This window comes from Littorina saxatilis, linkage group LG5 (assembly GCF_037325665.1).
Source record: "Littorina saxatilis isolate snail1 linkage group LG5, US_GU_Lsax_2.0, whole genome shotgun sequence".
In the NCBI taxonomy this organism is placed as follows: Eukaryota; Metazoa; Mollusca; class Gastropoda; order Littorinimorpha; family Littorinidae; genus Littorina; species Littorina saxatilis.
The window spans coordinates 47,338,433-47,365,148 of record NC_090249.1 but is presented as its reverse complement, the minus strand read 5'-3'; the positions used below and the strand labels follow the sequence as shown (position 1 = coordinate 47,365,148).

At 44.2% G+C, this 26,716-nt stretch overlaps 1 protein-coding gene and 1 long non-coding RNA gene across 2 annotated transcripts in view; one reads left to right on the top strand and one right to left on the bottom strand.

Moving 5' to 3' along the window:
* LOC138967312 (uncharacterized) overlaps positions 1 to 26,716 on the bottom strand; it is a 534,423-nt gene that overhangs the window by 112,595 nt on the left and 395,112 nt on the right. The gene's annotated exons all lie outside the window — the stretch shown is intronic.
* LOC138965951 (glutamate receptor ionotropic, NMDA 3A-like) overlaps positions 12,085 to 26,716 on the top strand; it is a 165,044-nt gene continuing 150,412 nt past the window's right edge. Inside the window, exon 1 of the mRNA XM_070338034.1 lies at positions 12,085 to 12,489. Within this exon, the coding sequence (XP_070194135.1) occupies positions 12,085 to 12,489 (405 nt within the window). The remainder of the gene's footprint in view (positions 12,490 to 26,716) is intronic.

Below are 26,716 nucleotides of genomic sequence, written 5' to 3'. Positions count from 1 at the left end.
CCGCTTGTCCTTTGGGTCACATGACCATCTTGTCCTCGAAACACGTGACTCAGGCCATTGATAGGAAGAGTGACCCGACCGTGACCTTGCCAAATGAAGAGTGACCCGACTGTGACCTTGCCCAAATGCTATCATTTCGGTTATTGAAACATCACAGTGCGATAACAGATTTACAGAGAAAATGGAGAAAATGAACTATAAATCGAAGCGTGTAAAAACTAGTTTCGTCGAAGACCGCCAGTGCAGTGCGAAGTAACTAAGAACTTAAAATCAGCGTTCTTGAGTGTATAAGTTGGGTTCATCAATTTATCAAATAGTAAGTGCCAACCCTCGATATATGCATCGCATCCACCCCAGTTTTCTCTGCGTTTTTTCACAACAAAGTTATCACTAATTTATCACACAGAAAGTGTCAACCCTCAATATTATGCATCAACCCCAGTTTTCTCTGCAGTTTGTTTCACCACAAGTTTATTACACAGTAAGTGTCAACCCTCGATATATACATCGTATAAATCTGTTATCTGTGCGCTTTGCCAAGTTGTTTCACCACAAGTTTATCACACAGTAAGTGTCAACCCTCGATATATACATCGTATCAACCCGTTATCTGTGCGCTTTGTTTCACCACAAGTTTATCACACAGTAAGTGTCAACGCGATATATACATCGTGCCAACCTGTTATCTGTGCGCTTTGTTTCACCACAAGTTTATCACACAGTAAGTGTCAACCCTCGATATATACATCGTATCAACCCGTTATCTGTGCGCTTTGCCAAGTTGTTTGACCACAAGTTTATCACAAAGTAAGTGTCAACCCTCGATATATACATCGTATCAACCCGTTATCTGTGCGCTTTGTTTCACCACAAGTTTATCACACAGTAAGTGTCAACCCTCGATATATACACCGTACCAACCCGTTATCTATGCGCTTTGTTACCTTCCCAACGATTGGCGCTCCATGTCTGCCATGTCTTCTTCTTCTCCATTCCTACTTTTATGTTTCCTCTTTTTGTCCTTTTTAACTTTATTTTTTTTTTATCCTTCTGTACTAGCCCTGCTCCCCCCACCACTATTTTGTATTTTGCTTTTCTGAATGCATTTATTCTCAAATTAGTATCTTGATTTTGTCCGCCATCGTGTTTATACTTCTTTAATGTTTCCCCTGGGATACGTTAATATTTATGCTCGAGTTCGGATCCCCTGTCATATATTACGTATTGCATGTCATGATACTAAATGTAAAACTGAATAAAGTTCTGTTTAAACCAAGTTAATTGCTGTCACCACTATGTGCACTGGCTACACTGGAGACTGTATAAGCACGTGCACAACGCTCCAGCCTCCACGGGCAGCTTGTCACCCATTGTCTGCCAGTCAGTTGTTTCTTATTGATTGTGTACCATCCCCGCTATTCTTCTGTGTACCATCCCCGCTATTCTTCCCCTCTTCTCACACGTTGCGACATCCTCTTGTTCTCTTTCGAGGACGATTGTCCGCTGTACTGGGTGAGCATCCCGAGAGATGTTTTAGCAGCGGTATCAGAGGGCCGCGCCATTGTTTAGCCTATTCCATTCGTTTAATTGGAAAAAAAAACCGGTGACATAAAGCCCAACTGACGTGGACCCTTCAACGGAAGAGGGCTTTACCCAGCAATTTTATGGCTTCCGGTAGCTTAAAAGTACATGTCCTTTGCGTTTTACCGGCGGGAAAGCGAACCCTTACCGTTTATTATGTGTTTGTGGTCTCGTTCTGAGTAACTTTACCCAACAATTGTATGGCCCCAGAAAGCTTAAAAGTACATGTCCTTTATCTTCCCCGTAGGGAAAGCGAACGTTGACCGTTTATTATGTGTTTGTGGTCACGTTGTGAGTAACTTTACTCAGCAGTTGTATGGCCCCAGAAAGCTTAAAAGTACATGTCCTTTATCTTACCCGTAGGGAAAGCGAACGTTGACCGTTTATTATGTGTTTGTGGTCTCGCTGTGAGTAACTTTACCCAGCAGTAGTATGGATCCAGAAAGCTTAAAAGTACAATGTCATGTCCTTTGCGCTTTACAGTGGGAAAGCGAACCCTGGCCGTTTATCATGTTTTTGTGATCTCGTTCTGAGTCATCCTGAAATGGGTTACTTCCCTTCGGGTCTCATTTATCCCCGACAGGATGCCTTTGTTTTCCTTCTCTGGAGAGGAAATCGATTTGTGTACATATTTAGAGCTTTTCGTAATGTGTTATTGATATAATCAGATTCGCGATCGTCGATAATGATATTTCATGGTGTTGTGTAATTTTTAAATTTAGAAAGGAATTGTTATGTAAGACAGTTTCAAGCGAGCTACCTTTCGCGGATGTATTTACTGTGCAAACAACTCTAAATATGGCAAAAGTGTCACGTGATAATCAACTTTGTCACGTGATCATAACAAAATGGCTATGAAGCGGACGACTTTTTCCGTAACCAGTTGGGAGTGATGCAACAATATCACGGTCTCCTTCCCACAGAAGTCTCAAAATTTCGACTTGTTTTGACCAAAGAACGATATCTTTATCATAACTGTGAAGAACAGAACGGAGATCACTGTCGAAGTCGGCCATTCTACAATCACGTTCGTCTTTCGTCTGTTATCAAAAACATTAGCGAAAAACATAAGGGAGATAACTCTGTATTCTTGTTTTGGTAGATTTCCCTTTAATGCGCGTAGTAATTATTCATCCTGTCAGAGAGACCAGCGATAGCGTGGACCGATGATTATCAGAATGGTTCTGAGTATAAGCTGTTTAACTGGATCAGTCTCGGTTACTTTTTAAGAGGAAGGCTGCTAAGATGAGCACTGAGGCTGTCTCAAGTTTGATTCGACTGTGACCAGCTGATAATTATGGTTACTTTTCATGGTTCTTTTGCCATTTCCCTTTCAGTAATAATGTTTAGACTATGGTCCCGGACAACTATTATCGTGATTTCCATTGAATTCCGTTGTTGACATCAACCAATATTGCCATTTCATATGTTACGTGGATTTCCATTGGTCAATTGGGCAAAACTGACCTCAGTGCAAAAGTGATATCGACGACATTTCCGTCGATATTAGTTTTGATATTGACGACCTCTTTATTCCTTCCCCACTTCAAAAACAAAAACACTTAAATTTAAAAACAAAGAAATATATATGAAAATGTAATTATCCCAGAATTTAGTTGAGCAAGTGACTGAAGACTTTTTGAAAGAAAAGACATTTTGAAATACTGAAAAGTACAAGAAAAGATTGAACAAAAAGAAATAATAATCAGAGGGAGGGATATGGAACAGCCAAAACTGAGACTTTTGTAATTTCTTTACAGTAAATACAAAATGTCCAGAGAATTAGCAATATATCTAACATTGACTGACTGTGTGACGATATCTTCTGCTATTGGTCTGTTTCGACAGTGATATCAAAATCTCGACCTCCGGTCTCGATTTTGATATCACTGTCTCAGCAGACCATAGCAGAAGATATCATCACACAGTCCGTCAATATTGAGTACTACCAGACATTCACGATAAAAATGAAACAAAAAGAAGACGAAGATGACAGAATGACACACACGCCATTCTTTCCTTGTCCAACGAATTGTCAGCCATCACAAATCTGGCATGCAACAAGGCTATCCCTCCACTTGGGCACATACTCAAAACTAACAGCTCCAGGCTGTTTCCTGTGTTGAGTGGATTTTTTTGTTCTTTAAGAATTCAATTCGCAGATCGACATACGCGGCCCGTAAGAAATTCACTTTTCAACAATTCTCATCTTTAGATTTATAGTATGTGTCCCGGTGTAGGGATGGTTATACCCGTTGAAAAGCCCTGGACAGATATGTGCACGCACGCACGCACGCACGCACGCACGCACGCACGCACTCACACACACACACACACACAACCCATCCCCCAACCCCTTCCCCCACCCCCACCCCCCCCCCCACACACACACACACGAACACAGTAGTTGGCACAGCTGACCTCTGCAACGTAAAGGAGGACCTACTTTTCCCTTGTCCAGGTCGTGTCGCTACCTCACTGGGCTGGCAAGTAGGCAAGCGTGATTGAGAACAATTAAGGTTCAATTAACCGCGCCCAGGACCTCGGTAATTGCGCGGTAGGATAGCCCTGATTATTTCCATTTTTTGTATCCTTCGCCCGCTCCCAGCTTTCTTTTAGTGGCTGTGGCTTGGCCACGCTAATCCATAATTAATTCTTCATCCGTCCTTCGGTCTCAACCGCCCACACGCACACACTCGTCTTTTGAGCGTAAGGTGCTATAGGAGGGTAAGCGTGATGATCTCTGCATTGTAGGAACGGCCTCGGTCTAATCATGCTTGGTAAAAAGAGAGAGAAAAACATATACACATTAATAGATATCCCCCAATAGAAAAAATTATAAAACAAGACAGGCCTTGCAGTTGTGTGTACTTAAGCCCTGCAAAACAGTACATTTTGTGGCACTTACATGTTGAATGTAAAAATACCGAGAAAACTTGTAGTCCTGTGAAATACCGAGAAAACATGGTCCTAATTTAAAATACCGAGAAAACATTGTGTGTGTGTGTGTGTGTGTGTGTGTGTGTGTGTGTGTGTGTGTGTGTGTGTGTGTGTGTGTGTGTGTGTGCGTGCATGCGCGCGCGCGTCACAGACTGCGAGTACAATCAACTACCGGGTCGCCCCGAGATCATCTATGCTTCAAACTGATAATCTATCTTAAAAACCGGCAACAGTTCAGATTGGAGAAAATCAAACAATTCCTCACCCTATCGAGAAGGAAACAACAATTTCCAAAGCAACAGCAACAATTTTATTCAGCTCTCTTGCATACCATTGACTCAAATACATTCCCAACGAGTTCGAAAAAAACGTTTTAGTTGCTGTATTAAAAAATATATATATTTTTTTTTACTTCAAAGACCTTCAACAATCTGAGAAAATCAGGTCTCAAAAAGGAGGGAGTCTGAAAATGGAGGCAAATTTACAGAGATTATAACCAGAACATCTGAGAAAGCAGGGTTTTAAAAAGGAGGAAGTCTAAATTAATTTGGGGGGAGGGGGAGGGGGGGGGGGTGTCTTAAAAATGGGATTCCACTGGAGTTCTAACCCAAAGACACTCAATGCACTGGTTTGATACTTTGACGTTGTCAGCACTGGACCAACACGTCGAGGGAAGAAAATGGGGAGTTTCGCGACGCCGTGTCATTTGAATACCAAGATTAGAGGTTTGAATTCCGTTCAAGTCAACTGCATAGTAGAGTGACTTGATTGTTTTGTTGCTATGCTACCGAGAAAATTATACAGGACTTCCTGGAAGAATCTGAGTCTCCGTCAAGTGTCAACATTTGTTTCGTTGTGAATGACTGCCTGTATTGAACTGGTGTGACTGTCACTGAAGAATAAGAGTTACCTCCCTTTAAACCGTCCATGAATATTCTTGAACTTGAAGCGGCTGGGTAATACAGTTATGGTCACTTGTCGACTTGACACAGAGAAATATTTCTCCAAATATGTGAAGCTTATTTTTATCGATTTCTTGGCACCGCAAGTTCGTGAGTAAAAAATGAATTATTTTGAAGCACCTAATCTTGCTGGTAATGTGGGGCGCTATGTTCCTGAAGCCCCAAAAGGGTTGGGGCAGAATGGCCAGCCCTTGTACCCCTGCCTCATTTTGGAAGCCCCTCCCTCTCATACTCTAGGTATCCAGCCCTGGTGCGACACACTCGTAGCTTGTCGCAACACTAGGTCTATAGCCCTGGTGCGACACACTCACAGCTTGTCGCAACACTAGGTCTCTAGCCCTGGTGCGACACACTCGTAGCTTGTCGCAACACTAGGTCTCTAGCCCTGGTGCGACACACTCGTAGCTTGTCGCAACACTAGGCCTCCAGCCCTGGATCGACACACTCGCAGCTTGTCGCAACACTAGGTCTCTAGCCCTGGTGCGACACACTCGTAGCTTGTCGCAACACTAGGCCTCCAGCACTGGATCGACACACTCGTAGCTTGTCGCAACACAGGGCAGGTGGTGCAACACAAGAGCTCTCGGAGAAAGCTCTTCCAGCACAACATTAAGATTGCTGTTACACAAGTCCACATAGGGGTTGGCAATTGAATATCGACAGCTCAGGTTCACGATCAAGGCGAAATCTAAGAGGAGATGATTCGACTTTCGCAAAAACAAAAAACAACAACAACAAAAACAAGAACGGACTCATTTTTCCGAACAGCGCTCTGAAGATGTCAACGACCACAGGCATATTGTCATCCTGTTTCAATCAACCACGTCATATCGTTGTTTCAAACACTGTTAAAAGGATGGGGAAATAAATAAAAAGCGGACAAGCTATTGGGACAAGTTTTCGTGGGTTAGGGTCACATGTCCATTTCGTCACGAACTGATATTCACGCCCGCATTCACGCTGTCGTATCCATGAAAATCCGTGCAAATTATGTATGCATGTGAACTCACCGTCTCTGTACTACGTTGAAACAGGGAAACTTACATAGATATTATAAGATGTTTGATGTTTTTTTGTCGGTCCGAGGGGGCATGAATTTGTTACCTTTCATGTTTTTTGTTTACTTTTCTGTTTGCCAGTTCGATTTTGGAACTTTGCGAAGCAGTGTCGTCTGTCTAGGTCTGGGGAAACGCCAATGAAAAGTGCCGAAGAATTCCCGAGCGTTTCTATTGGGTTTGGTTTTGATTATTCATGTAACTTGCTTCCTGCAACAATGGGAACCGACAATTTATTGCATAAGGAACATGAGATTTATTCCCCAGCTGGTTATGAATGAAAACTCGTGAAAATGATGACAAGAATACATGTCGGCAGACTGGTCACCACACAACACAAATGCCAATTAACCCTAGTATTTTACCTGAATTGACAACTTGCAGTGTACTCTTGATGCATAAATGCATACACCACACGCATACACAGACACACACAGACACAAACACAAACACACACACACACAGCGCACGTAAGCACTGCTCAATTGCACACGTACTCTGCCTGTGTCAAGGTTATTATAAAGACTGGTCTGAGCTGAACATTCGCTCACTTTTCTGAGTGAACGATAATTATCACTTTTGACGAATGTTCAAGTATCCGGCATTGAGACTGGTCAAGTGGGCAGGGCGACTGTCCATTGTTTTCTAAATTGAGTGTTAGACTCCCCCTCGAGGTGAAATTTGTACGTTTATATAAAGTCTGTGCTGTGTGTTGGATGTCTGTCAGTGTGAGACTCGTGTCACAGTGAAAAAAAGACGTCCGCGATGGCCTTGTGGATCAAACGCCGGCCTCCCAAGCAGAAGCCGGGTCGTGGGTTCGAATCCCGGCCCCGCGAGGTGGGTCAAGGGTGGATTTGTTGCCGATCGATTGGAGATTATGTGCAGACCTGTTGCTAGTTCCTTATCCACCTTCGTGTGTACACGCAAGCACAAGACACAGTGCGCACGGAAAAGATCCTATAATCCATATCAGAGTTCGGTGGGTTGTAGAAACACGAAAATATCAATCAAATACCAAGCACGCATCCCCTAAAAGCGGCGTATGGCTGCCTAAATGGCGGGGTAAAAACGGTCATACACGTACCTTAGCGGATTATGACTTTATTCAGTTATTCTGCAGAAAAGACAAATGCTGGAGAAAACCCGTTTTTTTCTGCAGCATTTCTGCATAATATCATCTTTCGCCGAAGCAGCGTTTTTTTCTGCAGCAAAACATTTTACTGCAGTAAAATTGAAATTAAGAAAGCTGCAGTAAAACGGTGCAGTTGTTTTACTGCAGAAAACCTGTTTACATTTTTTCTGCAGCATTTTGTACTGGCTCTTGGCGGATTATGACATTATTCAGTTATTCTGGAGAAAAACCGAAATACTGGAGAAAAACTGTCTTTTCTGCAGCATTTCTGCATAACGTCATCTTTCGCCGAAGCAACGGTTTTTTACTGCAGTAAAACAGTTTTTCTGAAGCATAATGTTTACTTGGTTTTCTGCAGCATTATTGCGATTAACTTTTTCTTCAGAATAGTCTGTGACAGTTTTTCTGGAGAAAAACGAACGACCTTGTAAAGTAGCGTTTGTATTCGTCGCCCCCTGGGATAGTCAGACAGACAAAATGCATTCGTGTCACTCACAACTATTGGTAATTCTGGATGAGTCCATCTCTCGACAGAGGGGGGCTCGCGTGCTCCAACATTATAATGAGCCAGTACAAAATGCTGCAGAAAAAGTGTAAACAGGTTTTCTGCAGTAAAACAACAGCACCGTTTTACTGCAGCATTCTTGATTTCAATTTTACTGCAGTAAAATGTTTTGCTCCAGAAAAACCCGTTGCTTCGGCGAAAGATGACATTATGCAGAAATGCTGCAGAAAAGACAGTTTTTCTCCAGCATTTCTGTTTTTCTGCAGAATAACTGAATAATGCCAAAATGCTGAAGAAAAAGTGTAAACAGTTTTTCTCCAGTAAAACAACATCACCGTTTTACTGCAGCATTCTTGATTTCAATTTTACTGCAGTAAAACTGTTTTACTGCAGAAAAAAACGTTGCTCTCGCGAAAGATGACATTATGCAGAAATGCTGCAGAAACAAACAGTTTTTCTCCAGCATTTCTGTTTTTCTGCAGAATAACTGAATAAAGTCATAATCCGCTAAGGATACGTAAAAACCGAGGAAGTTTCAGCCCATGAACGAAGAAGCAGAAGAAGAAGAAGAAGAAGAGTGAGAATGGTAGTGTCGGTGTAACAAAACCGAAATTGCAACGAAAGGTTCGCTCAACCTTCACTCATATGGATGTGTGTGGGGTCGTATTCTCACCCGGACATCATCTGTCCATATCGCTTTGTGCAAGGACACAGACAGACCCACCACGGTCGTCAGTAAAGTATTAAGTGTTGTTCACATGGCAGACTTCCTGCCAACTTTCCCCCAACTTTCAAGCGATTTTAGTCGGCGCCATGTCAAATCAAAATCGCTCATGTGAACAGCGCAAACGCTTAAACTAGTTTCAAGCGGCGATTCTCTTGATTCAGTCTCGGCCGACTTGAAGGCCAGTTCAGCTATCGGAGCTACCTCCTAATTCGGGAAGAGCGGTTTGGTGAGAGCTAACCAGTCAGTAAGCGCTATAATGAAAGTCTGCGCAAAATCTGTCTCAAGTCACGGCCGAGTCGACCAGCGCTCAACTGAGTTTTCGAGTCGTGGCTAAATGTGTCCTAAATCGAACCTAAATCGTTGGGGCGGACAAGCACTGAAAGGTATGGCGGCAATATAAATATAGGGTTTGATCGTCTGTCTGTTCGGAAATAACTACCATGGCTTCTGACAATCCTTGGCCTTCACCCACCGCTCTTGTCACCTCCCCCCTCCCTGTCTCTGCCAAACCGTTCCGAGGAGAGACAACGATGACGTCATGATGGAACGATGGCTGTCTGGGTCAACGTCGGTATCATTGAACACAGGGACACGTGGAAAGCTGCTGTGCTGACAGATATAAATTTGGACATTATATTATGAGCCAGACATGGAGGAGGGCCCCAAAGGGTTTAAAATCGTGATCGTGATTGGCGTTTTTTGACCTTTCTGTGACCGTGATTGGCGAAATTTCCATCTCTGTGATCGTGATGGGACTTTGCCCGTGATCCGTGATGACAAAAAAAATCAAGTCTCGTGATCGTGATCGTCATTTGTTTTCGTGATCGTGATGGGCATTATTGCAAAGCATTTTATTTTCAACGTACATTTTTCACAGCTGTATCACTCTATGATCCTCTATTCGTCAAGGTGTTTGTGATCGTGAAAACAAAAATCAAGGTAACTGTGATCGTGAAAGCTAAAATTTCCCTTCCCGTGATCGTGATGATACCCCCCCCCCCCTTTGGGGCCCTCATGGGGAGAAGAGACGACCACAATACAGTCGAACCTGTCTTTAACGGCCACCTAAGGAACCAACCAAAACTGGTCTTTACAGACAGGTGGTCGCTGTGGAAAATTGAATCTTACTGAACAACCCTCGTTGGGGATCCTTCGTGGTGGTCGTAATTAGCAGGTTGTCGTTATTGAAAGGTGGTTGCTAGGGCAGGTTTGACTGTACTGCTTTGATCGAAATGAACAGATATTTCCCGTTCTGTTTGCTATCTATTAGCTGCCGTGGCGGAGAATATGCTTTTAAACCAAATGACAAGGATTTATGGGCTATTCTTGCCTCCTGTAGACAATCCCTGGCGATTTCCAACTTTTATGGGACGCTTTTATATGTAAGACTCGACTGCTGCAGTGTTCCACCTCCATGAGGTAAGGATGCCCCCAGTGTTTGAAAACAAAGTTTAGAAAACATAAGCTGGCGTCCTAAGGGCTGGCATGTAACAGAGTCAAAATGCTCCACTTTCTTCATCTTCCAGCCTTGCCTTTTGTTAGACTATGCTTGTGCCTGAAACCTCTATTCGTATTTGGTAAAGAGTAACTGATCACAAGAAAGCAATACAAACTGTTATTGTTGACCCTATTAGTAACATGAGTTTTAACTAATAGTCCGGACACCACCCTCCCTTCTCTCCCCCACCTCTCTCTTGTCAATATTTAAATGACTTATCCTTTTGACAGAATGATCAACGGAGCAGTTGATTTTGACCACTGGCATTCTTGTTTTCTGAAGGTGATAAAAATGAAGACATCCTACACTATTCCATGTACTAATCGTTTATCTGGACGTGAGTGTCAAAATGAGACGTCTTGCTTTGTGGGTTTTTCAAATCGATGTCGTATGTCTTTAATGAACTCAAGGAAAGACCGCCCTGATATGGCCTTTCGTGGTCGGCTGGGCGTAAAGCAAACAAACAAAAAACTCAAGGAAAGATGTTGGGAAGCAGTATTCGCCAGAAACATTCAGTTAAAATCAATGATCCTGCACAAGATATTAAACTTGCTCCGACCACTCTCTTTAGAGAGTCAGTTTAGCACAACGCGGGGAAAAAGGGTCCCATAGGGTTGTAATCCCTCTTTTCTCAGGGTTCCGCTTGGACTCAGGACGACGGGCGCAATTGCCTGGTGGATAGGACGCCGGCCTCCAAGGCGGAAGGTCGCGTAAAGATTTTTCCGATCTCCCAGGTCAACTTATGTGAAGACCTGCTGGTGCCTTATCCCACTTCGTGTGTACACGCAAGCACAAGACCCTGTAATCCATGTCCGAGTTCGGTGGGTTATAGAAACACGAAAATACCAAGCATGCATCCCCAAAATGCCGCGTATGGCTGCCAAAATGGCAGGGTAAAAACGGTCATGCACGTTTGCTGAATACTTCTGGATAAATGTCGATACAGCTGGACTTGTTTGACGTGCGAGGCTGTGTGTGGTACTTGAAAACGAACATCGACTATGGGACAAATTGCAGTTTAAACAGACATTTGAGAAAAAAGTGACGCTGATGATCATGAGATCACAAGATAGCATACTAATAATTATACTAGTTACACATCTCCTACCTCATCAAAAGGACCCCATCTATCCCATGCTGCGTGCTGCTTTTCTGACCATACAATGCGTGTCTCGTTGTCATGCTGACCGTGACTGTCCTGTGTGCCACTGACCGTGACTGCCCCATGTGACGTCATACCGACTGTGACGGCCCCCTGTGATGTCATACTGACCGTGATGGCCCCTGTGACGTCACACTGAACGCGACTGCCCTGTGTGACGACATGCTGACCCTTTCCATGCCCCACTGACCATTATGTCATGTCACCTTGCCATGTTGACTCTGACTGTCCTGTGTGAGGCCATGCTAACCCTTTCCCTGCTCCACTGACCACGTAATCCATGTCTCTGCTGACCCTGACTGCCTTGTGTGACGTATGTTTCAGAGGACGGTGTCGAGGTCCAAGCTGGGGTGTTACGCCGGCGACGCGATTGCCCGGTAGAGGGCAGGGCCTGGTGGCAGGAGAGTAGCTTAAAGCGATGACGCAGCCTCCCCACCCTCACCCCCCTGGTGTGGCTCGGGGCAGGGCTGGGCAGACGGGGACAGGAGGGCCGTGGAGGGAGGCGTCAGCAGGGGGAGGAGCATGGCGCGGCTAGCCCTCAGCCGCTGCTGCCTGAGCCTGGGCGTCGCTCTCGTCGTGCTGGGCGTCGTCACCAACACCATGCGCCAAGCCGTCCGCGTCAACATCACCGCCATCTTCGAGGACGAGGACTTCGAGGACTTCGAGGCCGTCTTCTACCGCACGCTGCGCGACTTCAACAACAACAGCGAGAACATCCACTGGTTCGGCCAGGCCGTGACGGCGAGCAAGGACCTCAAGGCTACGCTGTCTGCTGTGTGTAACCTGATGGAGGGACGTCGGTCTTCGTTGCACGTGCTGATCGTGTTCGGCAACGTGACGACTATCCAGACTGTCAGCCTGCTGTCACAGACGCTCGGGATCCCCATGATGGGCTATATTATGGACAAGGGCGATGGATACATTCAGGTAGGTCACTTCCGTTTCTGTCTTTAGTGTGTACGTACATTCAAGTAACTTGCATCTCGAATTTCTGTCCTTAGTGTGTACTTTCAGGTAACTTTCACCTGGCATTTCTGTCTGTAGAATATACGGTCAGGTAACTTTAACCTGGCCTTTCTGTCCTTAGTGTGTACTTTCAGGTAACTTTCACCTGGCATTTCTGTCTGTAGAATATACATTCAGGTAACTTTAACCTGGCCTTTCTGTCCTTAGTGTGTACTTTCAGGTAACTTTCACCTGGCCTATTTGTCCTATACATCGAGGTAACTCACACGTTCTGTCTGTAGCGTATACATTCAGGTAACTCTCAACTGGCCTTTCTGTCCTCAATGTGGCTGTGTCACTGTCGGAAATGTTGTATGTTAGTTCTTTTGTCGTAAAGGACGGGGGATAGGATGGTGCGTGGTGGCGATGGGGGAGGGGAGGGGGGGTGCATTCATTGGGGTGTGTTTGAATACTTTTCATCGTGTTGTTTAGTCATTTGAATTATGTATTGTGTACGTGATTGTGTTGCATTTATTTAAAGTTTATTTGTTTTTAAATGTGTATTGTTGCTGTTATGAAGATTATTATACTTAAGATTGATTTAAGGCGCTTACGTTGTGTATTGTTGCTGTTATTAAGACGATTATATTTAAGATTGTAAGGCGCTTAGAACTATTTTAGGATTTGCGTCCTATAAATACCCTTATTATTATTATTTGTTGTAGTCTGCGTCTTGTGTACTCAGTCTGTCGTTATTGTTCTTATTTCGTTGGGCGGGACTGTGTGTGTTGTCTTTGCCGTTTAGCATATGTCTTGAGTATTCTTGAAAGGGTATGGAGCTCTTTGATTTCTTAGTATGTGTGCGCGCGTGTTGTACTCCCGCTCTGTATGTCTAGTTTTTGGACCGTTGTCATTTTTTTTTTTAGTTTTCTGGATAGATAAGTTTGCTGGCTTTTTCAATCTGATCATTATTTGTACTGTTCTGTGTTTCTGTATTGCCATAATGCATGAATACTTTTCTTCCGTGATTTGCTCTTCTTTGTGTCTCTAATGCAAGTTCTACGTATGTTACAACGTACGCGTAAATGTGCGTGTTTGTCCAACTGTCCTCTTCGTCTTTCACATTGTTTTCATTCTCTGTCTATCTTGAAACATACTGTATTAATTGTCTCTGTCTGCACTGACACGCTGCCTATAGTCGACACATTGTTGATCGATTTATTATTACAGGGTCATGATGTGTAGGGCTATGCATAATTATGTCACTGGACAGTGATATGTACGTGACTTGGGAAAGTGTTTTGCAAAGCAGATTGTTGACCGCGTTACACTCCGCTTCTGTTACATGTCTTTCTTGAATGACGGATAGTTGACTGGTTATAGCTGGCCAATTTCTCCTTCGCTTTGTTTTTCATAACGTAGACTCAGTTGCAGACATGACATTCATTAAATTACCCCGTTAACGTAGACAGTGTAACGTAATTGTTACAGAGCACCTTCTTATATGAAATTGTTTTTACTCCACGGAAAGAGGCGCGCCATGACGCTATTTACACGGCTAAAGGCCAAGATACACGATCGGTTTCGCACGTACGTTTGAGGCGGACGCCGCGCGGCGCGTCGACGGGTCAGACCTGATCGTCTCCAGAGGAACGGAACGCTTGCCACACCATGCCCCTGAGACGTACGAGGTGAAGGTCGTTTTACCCCACATTTGACGTGGAAGTCTGCTGCATGGACAGCAGGAACAGGTCTCGATGTAGTTTTTACTTCCATGGTTCCATAGATTCCAACTCGTCGCCAAGATTCAGGGTGATGAAATATTTCAATTCCGAATCGGCAAGTTTTGATGCTGAACTGACCGCCATTTGCAAAGTGGGTGTCAACTGAAAGACGTGCGCTCATTGGCTGGAGGATGTTTGCCATCCGTTCGGAATAGACCCAGCTGTATTTCGAACGGACGGGCCGAGGTGGATGCTGTTAAGCGTGTGAGACGTACGGTTCGGATGCCACACGATCGGTTTGTGGTCAGTTTTGGGCGGTCGGTCTCAAACGTACGGACGAAACCGATCGTGTATCTTGGCCTTAAGTTTCTCGAAACGTGACACAGAGGTTGTGGTGATGGTTGCCATGTCAAATATGCCTCGTACTGGTACAGTCATGTGCACGGTTGTCACTTCAAGCATACTGTAATTCTCTGTTTTTCTTGACACATACTGTGTTCTTTTGTCTATTTTGAAACATAGTGTGTTTCTCTGTCTATCGTGCGCATTGTTGTCACTTCAAGATGCTACTTTTGCTTCTATTATCAAGAAACTGTTTCAAATCTTTCCCTCTATCAAACACCCTCTCGCACACGATCTCTCTTTGTTTGTCTCAGATTGCCTCTGCCCCTCCGCCCCCCCCCCCCCCCCGCCTTCTCTCTCTCTCTCTCTCTCTCTCTCTCTCTCTCTTCTGTCTAGCTCTGTCTCGATCTCTCTAACTTCTAAACTGCGGTCCATCCCGACTGTTCTCCTTTATCCTACTTCAGATAAACACTTAAAAAAACCTTATAAAATGAGTTTTCTGCCAATGATGCATCGTCACTGAAGAAAAACGTTTGAGAAACCTAAACATGTCGACGTCCCTTATTTAAAAAAAAAAATCCTCCAAGCCACTGTATTTCAGCCTCTCCTTTTTTGTTTAGCTCAGAAAGATGTGGTATTATGTTTTAGCTTTTATATTTATCGCAAGGTTCGCCGCATTGCCGGAGGACAACTGCGGGGATGATTAAGGGAGGGGCAAGGGGAGGAGAGGGTGTTACAATCGATCGTGAATTTCGAAAAGATGGCACGATTAGACTTAATCTCGCACTCTCAGATGCAGCATCGTAATTAATATCTCGATGAGAGCTAGAGAGAGAGAGAGAGAGAGAGAGAGAGAGAGAGAGAGAGAGAGAGAGAGAGAGAGAGAGAGAGAGAGAGAGAGAGAGAAAGAGAGAGAGAGAGAGAAAGAGACAGAGAGACAGAGACAAAGACATAGACAGGGAAACAGAGGGAGAGCGAGAGAGCGAGAGAGAGAGAGAGAGAAAGAGAGAGAGAGACAAAAACAGAGAAATAGAGACAGAGACAGAGACATAGTTTAAAAAAAAAGGAAACACTACCTCAAACGTGTTCCTTAAACCCATCAACGCGCCCCCCCCCCCCCCCCTTGCCCCACCGCCACCACCTCCTTCCCTCCTCTCCTCCAAAAGATCCCATGGAACGGCATAATTAAGGCACGCACTGATGACGTCACAGATAGAGCGGATCGCCCTTAAAGAGGAATATGAAATGTTAATCCCTTTCTGTCATGAAAATCGTTAGTTGTACAACAGATCGGCATTTCGGCTTGCTTCTTCGACGATCTTCTTTGCAATTTTAGAATAATGCACCCACTTCGATCATTATCAAAAACAAATTAAATTGTTGCTAATATCTCATACGTGTCAAATCCTTTTTCAGTCCTTCTGTCGTTTTGACAACCACAGCATGCCTTGAGCTTAAGAGAGAGCGAGAGAGGGAGAGAGAGAGAGAGAGAGAGAGAGAGAGAGAGAGAGAGAGAGAGAGAGAGACAGACAGAGAGACAGAGAGACAGAGACAGAGAGAGCGAGAGCGAGAGAGAGAGAGAGAGAGAGACAGGGAGGAAAGACAGAGACAGAGAGAGACAGAAAGGCAGAGACAGACAGAGAGAGAGAGAGAGACAGAGAGATATGCAGAGATAGACAGACATAGACAAACAGAGAAAGAGAGAGTGACAGAATTGAATTGAATTGAATTGAACTTTATTTAACAAGGATTAAGATTTAAGGCTACGCCTTTTCTTACTATCTGTCCTTGGGACGCACAGACACACAATGATAACAGTGAAAAATTAAAAATTAAAAAGTTAAAAAGTCAGAAAACTTCAGCACGTGATGATAAAGATGACGATGATGATGATGATGATGATGAAGATGAGGCAGGAAGAGCATACATATGGGGTGGTTATTCATAAAATCAAATGCATCCTATGCAAGTAATTATAAGTACAAGCTGGTAGCAATCGAACATGTAGCAATAGTACAACAAAAATATGTTCAGAATATACAATGCACAGCATATCTTTGGCGTAATACTAAGTGTGGTAAATCAAAACGCGTTAAACTACTCAGACATTAGTGTGTTTTTTGACACATTTTTTAAAACTTTTTAATGACTTTAAGTGCTTAAGGGATGATAGAAGTGAATTCCAAACTGATGTACCCGAAAAAGCAAGACTGGTCTTATAAAGGTCAATTCGTGGAATCGGTGGAATCAAGTTGACCGACCCATATCTGTCGGTAGCTTTATTAAATAATGATGTAATGTAAATCGGCACTTTGCCGTAATACAATTTGTGCATGAAAATGGCTTTGTTTAACTTGAGATGCTTTTCCAGTGGAAGAAAGTTAAGCATTTTTAATTTCATATCTGTTGGGGCATTATCCTTTACGATGAGTTTAGCCGAGCGACGATAGAGAGAGTCTAACTTTTTCAAGTGGACATTACTGCTGCCATCACAGAGCGTCGAAACATAATTGATGTGAGGCATTACATGAGCATGGTGGAACATTTCCAGAGTCCTTCTGTCCGTAAATTGCTTTAACTTGGATAGGAGGAAAACGTTCTTGGCTACTTTCTTGCAAATATGCTGTAATTGTGCCTGCCACTTGAATTCACAATCAATAATTACCCCTAAAACGCGATGCTGTTGAACTTGTTCAATTGATTGCGTACCAATACTTACTTACTTAGGCCATTATGAACCCCCGGGGGAGCATAGGCCATCGACGACAATTCTCCATCCGACACGGTCCTGGGCTGCCCTTTCGATCTGGCTCCAGGTCTTCCCCTGCCTGTTGATCTCTGCTCGTCATAGATCTCCTTGATGGAGACCCTTCCTCCTCCAGGCATGTGTCTTGGATATTTGTCGTTGATGCTTCTGTAACGTAGTCTTTTTCTAGGCAGGGGTGTTGACCCTACGCAAACCATTTTAGACTCATGGGGGAGCTGGTCTAGCTTAGTCTGACCTCTATCCTTTGACCTGTCCAGCATGGGTGGCCCTACCAGGAGCATTTGCTCCGGCTGGCATAGCTCTCCGGGTTATCGAGATACTCAAGCCCCCACCCCACGACAAGGGGTAGACCGTGTGGGGGATTGCGTACCAATAGTAAGATTTAAATGAGTGGAGAAATCTGGTGTTTTTGTCTGGTTGCAATTACCATTCTTTTAGTTTAAATTGGATGAACAAGCATAGCATTGGCACTACACCAGAGAAAAAGAGAGACAGACACACACAAAGAGAGAGAGAGAGAGAGAGAGAGAGAGAGAGAGAGAGAGAGAGAGAGACATACATAGAGAGAGAGAGACACAGAGAGAGGCAGACAGTGAGAGAGAGAGGAAGAGAGAGAGAGAGGAAGAGAGGGAGAGAGAGAGAAAGAGATACAGAGAGTGAGAGAGAGAGAGAGAGAGAGAGAGAGAATGAAGGAAGAGAGAGAGAGAGAGGGAAAAGAGAGAGACAGAGAGGAAGAGAGAGAGACAGAGAGAGGGGAAGAGAGCGAGAGAGAGAGAGAGAGAGAGCATAAGAGAGAGAGACAGAGAGAGAGGAAGAGAGAGAGAGGAAGAGAGAGAGAGAGATAGAGGGGGGAAGATAGAGAGACAGAGGAAGAGAGAGACAAAGACAGAGAGAGAGAGAGAAAGAGAGAGGAAGAGAGAGAGAGGGAGAAAGAGAGAGAGAGAAAGAGAGAGAGAGAAAGAGAGAGAGAGAAACAGGGAGGAGAGACAGAGAGAGACAGTAAGGCAGAGACAGAGAGAGAGATAGAGAGAGTTGCAGACAGAGACAGACAGAGACAAACAGAGAGAGAGAGAGAGAGAGAGAGAGAGAGAGAGAGAGAGAGAGTGAGTGACAGAGAAAAAGAGAGACAGACACACACAAAGAGACAGAGACAGAGACAGAGAGACAGACAGAGTTTATTCACCAATGCGAACAAGGTAGCTTCGAAGACCATGTAGAGATCATTAACGCCGGATGGCGGTGTCTTCCGGCAGGTAATCGATAGACAGCAACACTCTCACCTGAGATGAGAAACGAAGCAGGTTTTACGTTCGATAGTTTTGCAATGAATGGGATATTCTCAGTATAGATTTCAGCTAGGCTATGGGTTTCTACCACACAACAGAGCATTGCAGTTAAGTGCATACTTCAGCATCGTCGTTCTGAGGATATATAAACATTTTTTCTATAACTTGGTTTCTTTTGTGTTCTTTTTCATTGAAAAATGTGGACTTTTTGGCGGTGTCAAAACAAACAATCCAACAAAATCTAAATAGATCAAACCAAAACAAATAGGCCTATTCTTTATTGATTTTCTTCATTCTCTTTCTGTCATTTCTCCTTTGTTTTATTTGCTGATAAAAACCTCGTGTCGAAACCGGTCTGTGTTCGTGTTCATGTTTGATTGTCCATGTTTCTGCTGAGTACATTTCTATCGTTATCTTGTTCTAAACAAAGAAACAACGCACACCCAGCAGAGGCAGTCATGACTTTACTTGGTGCACACTTCTTACTCTGCACTGAATTGAAGTCATTGTATTTTCGAAAGAAAAATATTTGATTTTTTTTTTAGACGATGCATTACTCAACACTGACGTGGATTGCTAAGATTTATTCCGAGGTCATCAAATGCGAATGTTGTGCTTGTCGCATTCAGCTCTCCTGCAGGGGAACCCCCATTTTAAGACCTCTAAAAATCTGAGAAAACCAGGTCTCAAAAGAAGGAGTCTTCAAATGGAAGTAAATGAACAGAGGTTATGAACAGAAAATCTGACAAAATAAGGCCTTGAAAGGTGAGAAGTCTTAAATTGGGGGGGGGGGGGGTGTCTTAAAAGGGAGGTAACATTGTATTCTAACCCTGGTGGTAACGAATCGATCAAACAGGCAAAGACCTGTTCACAGACACACACCCAATCATTAAGTCAACAAGAAAACTCATTTAAAAGCGATCGAACTAAGCGCAGCCAGAAAAGCGTTACGTTCAAATGGGGCGAGAACAAGGTGAGAATGAACGCCAACTGCCATCACCATTTGTGCTTCTCTCTGTATAAAAAAAAAGTTCTTGCGTTGAGGCAATATTTTACTAAATGCGTTGCTGGCAACACAAGCCGAGGGACTAGGTATGTGCGTGTGTGTGTGTGTGTGTGTATGTGTTCGTGTTTAACTGCTGGACAGATCTTTATGAGGTTTTTTTTCCAGAGGATATCCCAACATGATTCTTTTTTTTAATGTTTTTGATAACATCGTTTGATGACGTCTTATTCGTCCGCTAAAAAAAGATGAGGCCCCACTGTGGCGACCACATTTTTCCCAAAAAATGCATTGGGATATTGTTTGTACAAGAGCTTTTCACCTTGTCCGAGATTCAACATTCGACCTGAAGTGAGACAGTGACAAAAGGTCAGGTGTCATGTCTACTGTCCCGAATGACACACGATTGCTGACATTTCACCATTGCCAAAAGAATAAACAAATAAGAAATAGGTAGAAAATGAATGTGAAAACTGACTTTGATTGTTGATCAGTATTTTCTATACCACTAACAAATAATCTACTTACACATAGCTGTTTGGCAAATGTATGTTGCATGGGACACACTGACATGAAAGTGGAAGATGTTTTTCCCTCTAGAGAAACTACATATCAAGTTACATTTTTTGTGCTCTTCCATTCCAGTTGGCAATCAATTGTTAACGCATGTTATTTGAAAAAATAGAACGAAAACAGATTAGATAGAATGAAAAATGTACTGGTGATGTCATTTGGGACATACTGACATGAAAACGTCACCTTTTGTCATTGTCTCAAGTGGTAATTACAACCAAAGACATAAAAGTGGTTCCATTGTTTAAAAAAAAAAATCTTTTCTTAAATCAAAACTTGCACATGCATCAGTCTTTTGTCTCTGAATTAAAAATATGCTCAAAGTTATAGAAACCCCGTTTTATGTAAATTAGGTACAGTTTTGGTATGTTTTGCTGAGACATTTCCATTACCCCATTTAATGAAATGAGACAAGTCATGCAATTTAAAGCAATCGCTTTAGATCGACAGACACAAGAAAATCGCACCGAGCAAACATTATTCTATCACAGATACTACAATGTATAAATGCATCTCTGATCACATTCAAAGGCTGCGTTTAGCAATATTATTTCATTTCATTTATTTTATTATCCCAATTCTGGTCGCTTCCTCTCAGTGGAAAGCTACCAGCAACAAGAGTCGCGCTACCCAAGTATGTGCTTGCTTAGGTGAAATCAGCCACCTGCTTTTATGGCACAATGACCGAGGTCTTTTACGTGGCACTGTGGTAACACACGGGGAGTGGGACATGGATACCGTCTCTGAGTCTGCGCACAAAGTTGACCCGTGTCCGTCCCGGCCTGGCTTACCGTTGTGAAGGAGGGTGATCCCATCACAAGGAGAAAGCTTACTACGCCACGTTTTGGTCTGAAGCGCATTCCTGCGGTCTGCGAACAAAGCATATACGCAAATAAATTCCAACCACATCGCTGTGAAACCCGACATCATTAAACATATGATTAACATATATTAACATTCTTTTGTCAACAGGTAAATGTTCATGGTAAATGCAAGGGAAACATGCGATTTGCGCGACACTATGCAAGCACTGTTATGGTTATTGCTGAAACTTTTTATTATTGTCATTTTCGACAATTTTGCAGACGAAAATAAATTCCAATAAAACACGACACAATTAAAACATTCTTTTGTCAACAGGTAATGTTCATGGTAAATGCAAGGGCAACGCTACCGAAAGTTGTGTTTTCATTCTAACGCATTTCTTTTCCTTTCTTTTCTTCTTTACAACTGAAGTCATTTCCTACACTTTTCGATCAGAATCGTTCTCCTTGCTTGTCTCTGTGGGTGCTAGAGTTTGCCCTCATCACGCGGCAATGGCGGGTTAGCGGACAGGGAGTTGTCGCCCTGGGACGCCAGGTTGCGACAGACATGACGAGTTGCTTCCTCCTTGCTCCATCACCCTCAAATCTTCATTGCGTCTGTTGTCAGCAAAGACTAAGAACAAACAAGTCGCGTAAGGCGAAATTACTACATTTAGTCAAGCTGTGGAACTCACAGAATGAAACTGAACGTAGTCCGCCGCTAGAGCAAAAGGCAGTGAAAGTGACGAGCCTGTTTGGCGCGGTAGCGGTTGCGCTGTGCTTCATAGCACGCTTTACTGTACCTCTCTTCGTTTTAACTTTCTGAGCGTGTTTTTAATTCAAACATATCATATCTGTATGTTTTTGGAATCAGGAACCGACAAGGAATAAGATGAAAGTGTTTTTAAATTGATTTCGAAAATTTAATTTTGATCATAATTTTTATATTTATAATTTTCAGAGCTTGTTTTTAATCCAAATATAACATATTTATATGTTTTTGGAATCAGGAAATGATGAAGAATAAGATGAACGTAAATCTGGATCGTTTTATAAACATTTTTTTTTTTTACAATTTTCAGATTTTTAATGACCAAAGTCATTAATTAACTTTTAAGCCACCAAGCTGAAATGCAATACCGAAGTCCGGCCTTCGTCGAAGATTGCTTGGCCAAAATTTCAATCAAATTGATTGAAAAATGAGGGTGTGACAGTGCCGCCTCAACTTTTACAAAAAGCCGGATATGACGTCATCAAAGAAATGTATCGAAAAAAAGAAAAAAACATCCGGGGATATCATTCCCAGGAACTTTCATGTCAAATTTCATAAAGATCGGTCCAGTAGTTTAGTCTGAATCGCTCTACACACACACACGCACAGACACACACACACACGTACACACACACACACACACACACACACACACACACACACATATACACCACGACCCTCGTCTCGATTCCCCCTCTACGTTAAAACATTTTGTCAAAACTTGACTAAATGTAAAAAGAAAGAAACAGTGCTCTACCAACTGAGCTCGGTAGCTCAGTTGGTGGAGCACTGGACTTGTGATCGGAAGGTCGCTGGTTCGAATTCGGGCCGGGACGGACACGGGTCAACTTTATGTGCAGACTCAGAGACGGAAGCCATGTCCCACCCCCGTGTCACCACAGTGGCACGTAAAAGACCTTGGTCATTCTGCCATAAGTGCAGGTGGCTGAATACACCTAAACACGCAGACACCTGGGTAGCGCGACCCCGTTGCTGCTAGCTTTCCACTGGGAGGAAGCGACCCGAATTTCCCAGCGATGGGACAATAAATAAATGGAGAACTCCAACACCAACAACTTAAACAAAACAACATGTTTGCCACAAGATAACAATGCAAATGTACACACCAGAAACAAGGACAAAACAAAACACGAACACGGACCGGTTCAGGCCTGAAAGTGGCCAGTATTTTACTAGCCATGGCGAGTAGAAACATGTAAATGGCGAGTAGAAATGTGAATCTACTCGCCAAATGCGAGTAAAGTTGCTGAAACAAATGGTTGGTTTGGCGAGTAAAATTTGCTCTCTGGCTAGTAAATTATGAGAAGTGCTAGCCAAAGCCATTGCCCCATTTCGTTGCCTTTCAGCGCTGCGGTTTCGACGTCATGTTTTCATCAGCAAAAAATACTAAAATCATAAACCTAAGGAGAGATGACAGAAGGAGAAATGTGAAAATCAGTACAGAAGAAGACAGACAGCACATAACGTTTAAAGAAAAAACGTTCGCTGTTTAATGTGAGATTGAACTGACTAAATTGTGGTTTGTTTGTTGGGATTATTTGATTTAAGTTATCTCGTTGAGAAGTTTCCCTCACGTGGATGAGTTTGTAAAGCCCAGTCGGTAGCGGCGCTGGCTTCAAAACCAGTTGTCGCTATCGGCGTGGGTTCGATCCCCACGTCCGGCAAGGAATTTATTTCCTAGAGTCAACGCTGTGCAGTCTCTTCGGTGTCCGAATACCCCCGTGTGCACGCATGCGCACGATCAAGATCCCAAGCTCACAGCGAAAGTCTCAGTGCTTGGAAATATGATTACGCGCACGCATGAAAAAAACAAAACAATATTGGGTAGCGCCGTACTCTATGGCAGCTCGCTTTCCCCAGTGAGAAAGCAGCCCGAATGTCCATGGGGATAACTTCACTTGACTATAAGAAATCTCATCCATATCCTTATTCATGTTTTAATGCGACGTCATACCACGATATGCTGGGGAGAAAGTGCATTTGTTCAGTTACACAAGAACTGGCCTAATGTTTTTGTTGTATGAGTCCGGCGAGCAAAAAGATGACTCTCGTTCCATAAGCTGACACCAGTTATCTGGATGTCTTCGTGTCCTAGGGATATTTCTGTCACTGTTGGACGTGTACGTCACCAGGCTATTTTTGTTGCCGCCCAAACTGACTTTGACTGGCTGTGAAGCCGGGAGGTTTAATGGCTGACGTTTCCCTCCAGAAGCATATTGCATGCCGGGACGACACTTAGCGTCAGACTTCTGGCCTGCCAGCAAAATAAGCCGATTTGCCCCCTGTGACGGTATTCGGTACCTCTCGGGTCGTGTCGGTCGAACTCGGTCGGTCATGTGATGGGGCGCGCATGTGCAACTGTGCTTTCCGCCCACTGCTCGCTTCGCTCTCTGGCATGCACGCGGGACACTGATGAGGCATGGCTTACCGCATCGACCTTGTATTGTTGTCATCTGTAGCTTTGCTAGACAAGTAAACTAGATGAACGTACCTCATGTGAGTGTTGTTTATGTACGCTTGGGATACGACATGGTGGCAGCGGTGAGATTCTTTACCCAACCGTGAGTTTTGAAATAGTCGAGCATAGTCGTACCGGAAGAAGAAGAGCATGCCATTCAAACCGCCTGAAAAACTCGACTTTGGGAGGCCCGACCAATGGCCCAAGTGGCGCAAGCGTTTCGAACGCTACAGGGTTGCTTCTAAACTAGACAAAGAACAATTTTCAGTCCAGGTCAGTTCCTTAATCTATGCTATGGGCATACAAGCCGAACAGATCTACGAACAGTTCGAATATTACTAGGACAATGACGAAGCAAAACTGGAGGACGTACTGAAGTTATTCGACACGCACTTCGTTCCACAAAAGAACGTCATACACGTTCGAGCTGTCTTCAACACCAGAAGCCAACACAGCGGCGAGCAAATCGAACCTTACGTCAGAGCCCTGTACGAACTTTCTGAGCACGCAGATTTTCATAACCGCGACGAAGCCATTTGCGACAGGTTCGTCCTTGGTGTGAACGACCGAGAACTCTCAGAAAAGTTACAAATGCAAGCTGACCTGAATTAGCAGGACGCCATTAAGCAAGCCAGGCAGTGCGAGCAAGTCAAGAGACAGCTGTCTGAGCAACATTCCAGTGTTGACGCGGTACACACCGGTACGCAGCGATTCAACAGACCCCTCACGGCGGTGGAGGTGCAGCAGGTACCAGCCGTGACAGTGGCAGCAGCGGTCCAGCAACCAAGCACGCCGGTTCGAGGGGTGGATTTCGTCATCCTCGCGGTGGCGGTCGTCGCTTTCCTCAGGAGGGGAGAAGTGATGCATCATGTTCACGCTGCGGACGTGGACAACACAAGAAAGACAGTGACTGCCCGGCAAAAGGGAAGCAGTGTCACGGCTGTGGCAGGTACGGACATTTATTTTCTTGTTGCTGTTCCAAGCAAGTCAACGCTGTTGACGCAGAAGAAGTGTACTACATGGGTGTCGTACACAAGCAGGGAGCTGAACCAGCCTGGTACACTGACCTATCCTTTGGACGTCGCAAGATCAAGTTCAAGATCGACACAGGTGCAGATGTGACCATCATTTCCAAATCCCTTTACCTGACCCTTGTTCCGAGTCCCAAACTTATCCCCACCTGTGCAGTCATGCACGGCGCAGGCGGACAGATATCCTGCATAGGATTCTTTAGGGACACTACCAACATCAACGGTCAAGAGTTTCACCTGGATATTTATGTCGTCGACAGCAAGACAGAGAGCTTATTAAGCAGAGAAGCCTGTAAACGCATGGGACTTGTCCAACGTCTCGACTGTATACAGCCAGCGTTCGGTGAGTTGGACCAGCAACCAGTCAAGTGCCCACCAGCAAAGATCGTCCTGAAAGAGAACAGCCAGCCCTACACGGTCTTGAGACCAATGGTGGCGAGAGAGGTGAAGGGAGGGGGAATGTTTACAGTGCCGTGTGCTGGGCTGTGAGCAGTGCCCGCCAATGTTTAGCTCAGGCACCGTCGCGGCGGACGCGCCTCAGTTCTATGCAGAACACTGCACCCGCATTCAAGGAAACTGCACCGCGCTGTTCTGGACAACTGTCCTCACCTTCAAGTCAGAGGTGTAAGTTACACCGACCCTGGCGGCTAAGGCAAAGCCAAATGCTCGTCTCAAAACCGTACAGTCTACACACAGCTCGGAGAGTACCCATACCTTTGATGAAGAAGGTAGAAGAAGAACTGGAAAGGATGAAGAAGGCCGGAATTATTGAGGAAATAACCGAGCCTACAGATTGGTGTTCTCCGATGGTGCCAGTTTTGAAGATATCTGGAGCGGTCCAGATCTGCACGGACTTGAAAAAGCTGAACCTGTCAGTCAAGAGGGAGAGGTACCTGATTCCGACTCTCGACGACATTTTGCATCGACTCAAAGGAGCGAAGATCTTCAGCAAGCTGGACGCAACGTCGGGGTTTTATCAAATTCCTCTCGACCCAGAAACTGCCAAGTACACAACCTTCATCACGCCATTCGGAAGGTACTACTACAAACGACTTCCGTTCGGAATATACTCCGCTCCCGAGATTATCCAACGCACGATGGAGACGATCCTGAAGGGAGAAGAAAACACGATCTGTTTCTTCGACGACATTCTCATCTACAGCAACTCAGATGAAGAACACGAGCAAGCATCTCGAGAGCTCCACGAAGAAGATTGTCGAGGCCGGGCTCAAGCTCAACAAGGAAAAATGCAGCTTCAAGCAGTCAGAGATAGAGTTCCTTGGTCACGTGATCAACGCCGACGGAATCAGACCAGACAAGAAGAAGATTGATGCCATCATCAACATGCCTGATCCGACCAACGTCACAGAACTGAGAAGAATTCTGGGCATGATGAATTTTCTGGGACGATTTCTGCCAAACTTGTCGT